The sequence below is a fragment of the Chroicocephalus ridibundus genome, chromosome 6 (genome assembly GCF_963924245.1).
Source record: "Chroicocephalus ridibundus chromosome 6, bChrRid1.1, whole genome shotgun sequence".
Classification (NCBI taxonomy): domain Eukaryota; kingdom Metazoa; phylum Chordata; class Aves; order Charadriiformes; family Laridae; genus Chroicocephalus; species Chroicocephalus ridibundus.
Genome location: NC_086289.1, coordinates 23,297,545 through 23,306,052, shown reverse-complemented (window position 1 = coordinate 23,306,052; position 8,508 = coordinate 23,297,545). Strand labels below are relative to the sequence as shown.

The 8,508-nt window shown below is 44.0% G+C and overlaps 1 protein-coding gene across 1 annotated transcript; it reads right to left on the bottom strand.

Moving 5' to 3' along the window:
- Positions 1 to 2,766: 2,766 nt before the first annotated feature.
- EIF3F (eukaryotic translation initiation factor 3 subunit F) lies at positions 2,767 to 7,632 on the bottom strand. Its single transcript, XM_063339348.1, has 8 exons — positions 7,312 to 7,632; positions 7,140 to 7,210; positions 6,897 to 6,976; positions 5,669 to 5,806; positions 4,522 to 4,613; positions 4,189 to 4,325; positions 3,939 to 4,052; positions 2,767 to 3,159 (listed from the first exon to the last, which is right to left on the bottom strand). Exons 1-8 carry the CDS (start codon positions 7,592 to 7,594, stop codon positions 3,082 to 3,084), a joined length of 993 nt encoding a protein of 330 aa, XP_063195418.1. The 5' UTR covers positions 7,595 to 7,632; the 3' UTR covers positions 2,767 to 3,081.
- Positions 7,633 to 8,508: the final 876 nt, after the last annotated feature.

The following is an 8,508-nucleotide window of genomic DNA, read 5'->3' as shown; positions in this document are numbered from 1 at the left end:
ACTGAAAAAACAGGTTTCATTGCCTCTTTGTTCTGACAAAAGATGCTTTGCTGAAACTCTCTTCCTTTGTTGAGGCTGACTGAGATTACATGCCTGAGAAGGGTCCAGGGCAGCAAGGTGAACTGATTTGATACATTCCTCCAACTTTTCTAAGTATCCAGTATATCCAAAGGGAACAGGAGAATCAATTGTGACAGTAAACTCTGTTCTGAATATTATGTATATTGAGGAAAAGAAGTTTTCAAGAACTTCATGCTGAGGTGAAAAGTCACGATCAGCTCAACTAAGCCCAGATTACAAAGAAAAAAAAAATAATCATCATTTGCGCAATTAAATACTTGAGCGGTAGGAGCTGGTAATGGAGCCATTTAAGCAAGGTATTTTAAAGCCTAATACTTACCAAGAAAACATGCACATTGCCAGAAATAAATATGTAATATAGTAATGTCCAGTAAGGTTGTACTTATTCAGAGAAGTCATCTATGAAAAGGAAAAGGTTGAACGTGTCACAGGATAGAAAAGTTTTTTATTATATTAGTGAGGGCACTAGTATGATTAAATATAATATAAAGTGTATATAGAACCCAAAGAACTATCTATCTCGACTATTTATAGCTAGACTTTGTCAAAGTTAATTGGAGCAACACATCCTAAAAAAAAAAAAAAGGGAAAAAGTCCCCTAATAAATCCAAGAAATCTGTCATTTACAAATCAATAGCAAGTTAAAGCCTGAAATCCTTGGTGATGTTTCTTGACTCCCAGGCCTTTCCCACTAGATTTTCTATTGAACTTCAAGTTTTTAGATAGATATCCGTGAAGTGGAACAATTTGAATAAAATACCTTTAGGAATTCCCATCTAGATTTTCAAACTCCAGAGAAGGAATGCCTCCTAGGTACAGCCCAGGCTTTATAATTAAGCAAAATGATGCATTACATTTCTTTGCAATATTGTCCTTCACAAGAGTGGCTGCTGAAATTTGAAATTGGGCATTCAAAATTCCAGAGTCAAAGTGAGGTTCACAATGTGCTGCTCAACCAGTAAAAAGGGACAGAATGGAGGGGATCAGATACAGAGTTTTTAAAAGAGTGACTATTTTTTTCCTATAAAAGCATTTGTCTGTGCTGTCTGGCATACAACCAAACCTACGGATTGTGGTATCTTGACACCTCTGTTTTGCAGTGAATCCTTCTACCTAGGAAGACATAACCTTTGTCCCTTATGACATCCCATTTTTAGTCTTCAGGTACTTGCAAGGACTGGCAAATCCCACAATACCTTTTCTATATCAATGATCACAAATTGATCTTCTCAGAACTTAGCATGTTGTGCACAGCAGCTTATTAAATAGCATAGCTATTAAACTTGTAGAGCGTTTTAAAATCTTTCTTCTTACATTTTATCAGTTTCCCTAACAGGGGGAATGGCAAGAGTTTACTCCAGAGGAGATCAGGGAAATAATATTATGCTGCCCCCAATGCCCTGCAACTTTTTTGCAGTAATTGAGAGACTTATCCAGCTTTGCTGCTTGCTCTTTTCCTCCTATTTCAAGGGTTACTTCAAAAAATACCTTGACCTGAAAATTTGTGAAATAGTTAAATGTCTGAAGTGATGTATATTAAGTTTAAAGAAGAGAAGGGAAAACAAAAGCTTTTTATTCAGACTAATGAAAAACAAGAGCCGAGTTTTAACTTATTTAATGCTCACGAATAACATTTTCAAAGATAGGAGAATCTTTGCTATATCTTCAGTTTTCATGTACCTTGTCCTTGCAATTAGAACTTAGAATTTAGCATTGAGTCACTGGAGGAATTCTCCAGATTGGAACAAGCAGTATAGGATCTACAGATTTGTAACCTGAGTCCCATTCTTGGATTTATCTGGCAAATTAGCACAAAAATTATTTTGGGAACACTGGCTTTACAGGCTTCTCTTAACATTTCGGATTCATTTACCAAAACAGATGTGAAGTATCAGAAACAGTCATTAGTAATTAGGTGGGAACAGTTATGTGGTAGAAGAAGGACACTTTTATTAGGCAAAACCTCCTCAGTACAGCTAAACAGACTTCTAAAGGTAATGTTATTAGCTGAGACTGTAAAAAGTTACAGCTTGGATTGATATTGGCTTTCTTTCAGCTGGAACTCATTTAACATGAAGTAGGTTTTGGGGAGAAAATAGGAAGTTTCTGTTCACATAATTTTAGCAGCAGTACAGGATCATGAAACAGAAAATTCCTATTTGATGATCTTTTAACCTCAAAACTTCATCAAGTGTAGTTTTGCTTCTTTTGCGAAGATGAAAACTCCCGTAGTGGCACTTGTTCAGCCACAAATGCTTTCCAAGCCCCTTTTAACCATGAACTCAGTTTCTAGTTCACAGCAATGAGGGGCTAATGCTATTGACCTTGATTTCCTTTCACAAAGGATCAGATGTGCATAGAAATGATACCATAATGTAAACCGAATTCACTGTCTCATACTCTGCCAGTATCCTGATGAAGAAGGGCATATACACAGCACCACTAATAAACCAGTGACCATTCTGCAGTCTTCCATGGAAAAGCATATTATGGGCTACACAAGAAGCCACACTTTCAGTGTGCTTTAACAACTGGGGGGAAAAAAAACTGCAAAGAAGTCTGCAGAATTGGAGTTGACTTGCATCAACTCTAGTTTTCTTTCTTGATGCCATGTCATCCCCCCCTTTCTTTCAAAAGTGGATTCATTATACGGAAATGAGAACAGTTTTTTCTGGACAGAAGCCATTATTGCCACTGCAATGGAACTTTTATTTCAAATACATTCTTACAATAAAGCTGTACTTTGTTATACAAGTAGATAAACCTCGGAGACAAAAGATTCACATACTGCATTTTAAAATATTGGGCTCAACTAAACTGCAGCTGTTCCCATTCATTTCCTAAACCACGTAGGGATTTTTCAGGGCAATGGAAATAAAAACGTGAACCAAGTCATCTAGGTAATTAAATTACGGTCCAAGGAAATTTGTAACACCACCATAGAAAAGTGTATCTGCTCATTCTTCAGCTTCTTTGAAGTGTAGGGTGGCAGAAGTTTCTTTATAAACTCAGAAGTTTTTCATTAAGAGCAATCTGTGACTGTGTGAGGTTTGCCAAGTAGGTTACCATCAGTAGGTCCTGAGAGGGGTAAAAAAAAAACCAAATCAGTGATCAGAAATATTAACAAAGATGGTAGCCTGTTAAGGAGTTGAATTTTTAACACCTGTAAAGCAGTTTACAATCAGCTACTAGAATTATTGTTGTTAGTCCTGAAAGTCCTACCTTGATGAATGCTTCCCTTGCAGGAAGAAGGTTTTGGTATTCCCAGAATATGAAACACTGCTTGTGAAATTTTAACTCTGAGTTCACCCGTGTTAACCGGGCAAGTCAAAGGGTACAAGCAAAATTAAAAATTAGTTCTGGTCTTGCAGACTGTGGGTGAACAACACATTCAGAAACTTAACTTTCGCTTTCTAAAAATTTGTTACAGAAATAAGGTAGGACATGAAAAAGTTTTTAGTGTGCTAACTGTTGTGCAAAGAGACAGAACTTCAGCTCAGGCAAAGGAAGCTCAGGCAAGTCACCAGTTATCCTTGAAATCCAAACTGCTTTAAGCTTGGTAATTCATATTGTCCAATCACCCTAAAAGAAGAACTGATGCTGGCTTTCAGATCACTTGCATAATTCTTAAGTACTTTACAACTTATTCTCTTATTTGCAGTTGCTTGCAAGATTATTATGGTGAGCTCCTTCATCCACCTTCTTAAAACATCAAATTACTGACAAGAAAGGGCTGTGTTTTCTATTACCGTGTTTGTATGAAAAGATAAGATTGTTTTGATCACAGACAAATTTGTGTCTGTACAGCAAATTTTCAAAATTGCTGTCAATACACTGAAAAAATGAGATGAACTTACATTGATATTGCTGTTCAACATTGTCTCAAAATCCTCTGGTGAAATCTTTGGCACCTGGTTAATAAGATCCATCAGGAATCGCCCAACAGTGTTGTCAGCAGCCACTTTGCCAGACTAAGCATAAGAAATACACACTTCAACGTGAGTAAAACTTAGTAAGTTTACGGCCCAGAAAAAGAATACATAAAAAGAACAAGATGTACGAGCTTAGATCAAACTTATCTGCTGAGCCATAAAAACCTGGCCTTACCAACACATCCTCTGCATACTGCAGAACCATGGTCAGGGTATCCTGAATCCTGGCTGACGCTGCCCCCACCTGCTGCAGGTCACTGGACAAGCCAATCACTCGATTAGGGCTAAAGCAAGTCTTCATTATAAGATCCACTGAAAGGAAAAGGAGGATCAGTGAAAAAAACCCGACTGCCACAGAAGACAGCTTAAATCCTTAACTTTTTGAAGGTTTTTAAGCTTCAGCAAGACAGTCTAATTCCCAGTAGAATGGCAATTTTACCAGTGTAACGAAGGCATTTATATAGCGTCACAACAATGGTCATAACTCAAATAGGAAGAAAACATTCACCTCCTATCCGTTCTGTATCATAATAAACATATTTCACTGTTAGAGGTGTGAACATCACGCCCATAGTTTTACCAGGGACTCCCATTGGGGCACTAGAAAAAAACAGAAAAGAACAAAACATTTTCAGCACAGAAATATTTAAGGGAGGAAGTAATAGATTTCCATCTCAATGACCTCTGTTAGCACTGAAGTGTGAACGTGAGTAGGTTACTCATTCTCACCAAAATCAGCAATATTAAGAGCATGGATAACTGAGGACAGGAAATCAGTGCTGGTATACTATTAATTGCTTATTTTCATCCAAGAATATTCCTAGCTGGTCTGACATTTGTCAGCATGAATGCATGAAGAGCTAAGTACTATCTTCTTAGCCACCGTTCCTTCTTGCTTACAGAGCAGGTATTCTACTCCGAAACATTCCATGCTCTTGGAGAAATTACTTAAGGAAGAAACATGACAAAAAATCGAGTACAAAGCACTCTCAACACCTTTATTATTCCTATTAGTAAAGGTATTTGAAGTTCATTTATGCTTTAAGAAAGATGTCACGGAACAGTTTCCTTTTTGAAGGTACACAGTCAAGAAGCAGTAGACTGCCTCTACAAAGAGGAGAGCTCTTCAGCCAGTACTGGGAAGAACAACAGTGAGGGGGAATAATTTCATTTATCCATATTTAATCTCCACTATTAATTGATAAAAGTGGAAAGGATTAAGGGGAAGAAAGACTGATCAAGAGGATGCTGTTTCAATTATGTTTGAACTGCACTAATCCTCCAACTTGTATAAGTAGACTGCCGAGCAATAAAGCCCAGTGACTATAGCTTAGCATTCACAGTGTGATGGAAGTTAGTGACATTAATGCTACCTATATGAATCCTGTGAAACGTCACAAAGGTGTTCAGAGCATTGTTAAAGTTAATTAAGTCACAATTTTCCACCTCCAACGAGGTACTAACTTATGAAAGGTTAGGTCTTTCAACTTACATACGATGGTCAAGACATTCCAATGATCAACCATCCCTGGCTCGCTGCTGTGTTTTAGCTACTGCACAACATTATCCAAAATGAGACACCGCAGCCCATTACATTTCTCATTACCCTGATGTGGTCTCTCTCAGTAAGTCACACAGCTCCCCTCCCAGAGTACCTGACGTAGGCTTTAATGCTCATGCGTGAATTCTGGAGACTGGTGTCCACGGTGAGGTGAATTGGATTGTGCGCTTCCCGGCTGTAATACTCGTGGATCAGGACAGAGTGTTCCGTGATGTCGTGACCTGTTGCATACCTTCAAAAGAGCACATGTTGAGGAGCCATTCTTCCAACATTCAAGTGCCTGATGTTTGGTATTGTTGGTATTTAACAGGTTTGTATCCTAAAACACTTATTTCCAAACACTGAGCTGCAGAAACACACTAAATACAAGTGTTTTAACTAGGGAATTTGTAGTTCTATGGCCAGCTGTCCTAGAACTGTAGGAATCACAGGCTGAGCACACCCCTGCCCAAAACATGCACAGGGCCAGTGCTGCAGTACCAGCCATAAGGAGTCAGTGCAGCTGACATCAGACACCCAAGATTCAGTTACCTCTCACTATGCTCTGGACCAACTCTTTATTTCTGTGTAATTTAAAGCATGCCAAACAAACGCAGACCAACCAAGTAGATCTTCCACAAATCAAACATCTCTCTGCAGGAGGTATAACTCGTTAATCTGGCTCCTTTAGCTGCTCTGCAATTAGCTTCTCACATACATAAGACAACTCCTGTCATTAGAACTGCACTTTGCCGTGCCATTAGGAGGTTGCTGAGGAAGTTTGCTCTGCAGGAACAGAACTAAGCTATTTTGTAGGATCAGAGAAGCATGAAAAGACTAATAAAACTATCTATCCACACACTCGGACACAGACTCTGTTCCCATAACATCCTACTGATCTTGCTTCGCATCCCACATACAAGCATTTCCACCTTTTCTCAGCAGAGAACTTCTGCATGCTCAAGCTGATATCACCGATTCCTCCTGAGGCCTTGGGTACTTGAAACTACTCTTTTGCGTTCTCCTTTCTTTCTAACCAGCTACCTTCCGTGGTGCAGGTTGTATTCCAGGTGGCTAAGTTCTTGAACAAAGCTGTGCAAGCATTCTCTAACTCATCACTCCTCTGTGATACCTTTGTTAGATAGAAACAAAACCAAACCCTGTAAGTCACCAATACTGTCTCTTCTTATTATGAACTGCGGCAGCTTTACAGCTGACTCTGTAACAAGATCTTACTGCCACAAGCATTACTGCTTCTCAGCCTGTGACAACGAGAATTAACGTATTTCGAGTAGCTTAAGGGACCGACACAGCTGCTTGCATGCTCTTGCAGGAGAACTTACCAGCCCAAGATGATCTCGCTAGGAGACACCTTCTTGTGCAACTCATACATGTTTTTGGCAAATTCCATATCGACTGCCACCTGAGAAAGGGGACAGGACCTAGTCAGCTGGTTACCGGGACGCTTAGCCCTCACCGGAGGGCGACACGGGCGCAGGCCCTGACGCCGCCATCAGAGGGAGCGCAGGGGCCGCCGCTCCGCCGAGGGACCCCCCGCCCCCCCGCGGGGCGGCCTCGCTCCGTACCTCATCCTCGGACTCGTTGTGCGGGACGGAGAAGCAGTTGGTGACCTCCACCGAGTGCTTGTCCACGGTCCCTGCGGGAGGGCAGCGAAGTTAGGGGGACGCCGATGGGGCAGCGGGCTGCTCGCCCCCAGGCTGGCGACGGGACGGGACCGGGCGGGACGGCGGCTCTTACCCAGCAGCGTCCCGATGACCCGCGCCGCGCCCTCGTTGCGCCGCTCGAAGCTGTCCACGATGGAGGCGAGCACGACAGGGTGCAGCCGCACCACGCGGCCACCGGGGAAAGGGCCCGAGAGCGCGGCCGACAGCGGCGGCGCCGGCGGTGCCGGGGCGGCGGGCGGGGGCGGCGCGGCGGCGGGGGCAGCATTTCCCGCCGGCGTGGCGGGCGCCGCCGTCGGGCTCTGCGCCGGGGCGGCCGCGGGAGGAGCCGGAGCGGGAGCGGGAGCCGTCGCCGCCATTTTGCAAGAGAGAGGGGTGGGGGTTTCGCGCCGGCAATAATTGGCTATTCGGAACGCCTGTCACGCAGTGCTACCTTTCTATTGGGGAAAGGGTGTGCTAAGGCCCTCCTGCCATCTGCTAACCAATCTGGGGAGAGCGATGAGGGAAGACGCTCTGATTGGAGGAAGAGCGCACCGTCTGTGACTGAAGCGTACTCTTGCTCCCACCTTCTTGGGGCCGGGGAGTTTTCCGATTGGGTTCTCTTATGCCCCGCTTCCTTGACTCTCTGCTCTCCCATTGGCTGGCGCCGCTCTTGCCTTCTGTCTGTCAGGGCGTGAGGGCCTATTTATTGGCTGTGGCGCTGCCGTTTACCACACTGGTTGCTAGGTGAAGGTATGGTTTGTCAGTGTGTGTAGCGCCGAGCACTCGCGCTGGTGGCGGGGAGCCTTGGCGGCGCCCGGCTCTGAGGGCCCTGCTGGAGGTAGGCTGAGCAGGGCCGGTGTGCTGGGGCTCCCCGTTGCATTCGAAGCCCCACCCGTTTCAGGGGCGTAGCCGTACCCCTGGGGCTGCCTCAGCTGGCTGTGCTTCCCTGGCACGTCAGGCCTGTGTTGCCGTCAGCTGTGGGTGGCTGCTGAGGTGTTTGGGTGGCGGCAGTGTGGCCCTGGCCATGGCGGCAGGGCTGCTCCCTCGGCCTGCTTGAAGTGGGGGTACAGGTAGCAGCACTGCTTCTGCTGCCCTGCAGCTGTGTGGTGGTGTGGCAGACACAGCAGGCTGCGGGCATGGCACCGAGCTGCCACCACAGCGAAGGAGGTTATCCAGTATGTGAGGGCTATGCAGCGCTCAGGGTATTGGCCCTGTGAGGCAGGGAAGTACTCTTAGCCCTGCTTTCCAGGCCTCTGTTGCCAGTGAGGCAAAGAAGAGTAAGTGGTTGCTA

Coding starts and splice junctions, on each gene's coding strand:
- EIF3F (XM_063339348.1), bottom strand. CDS start 7,594: ATGGCGGCGACGGCTCCCGCTCCCGCTCCGGCTCCTCCCGCGGCCGCC. Junction 7,211..7,311: donor GGTCATCGGGACGCTGCTGG/GTAAGAGCCGCC, acceptor GCCCTCCCGCAG/GGACCGTGGACAAGCACTCG. Junction 4,053..4,188: donor AGTATGCAGAGGATGTGTTG/GTAAGGCCAGGT, acceptor TCTTATGCTTAG/TCTGGCAAAGTGGCTGCTGA.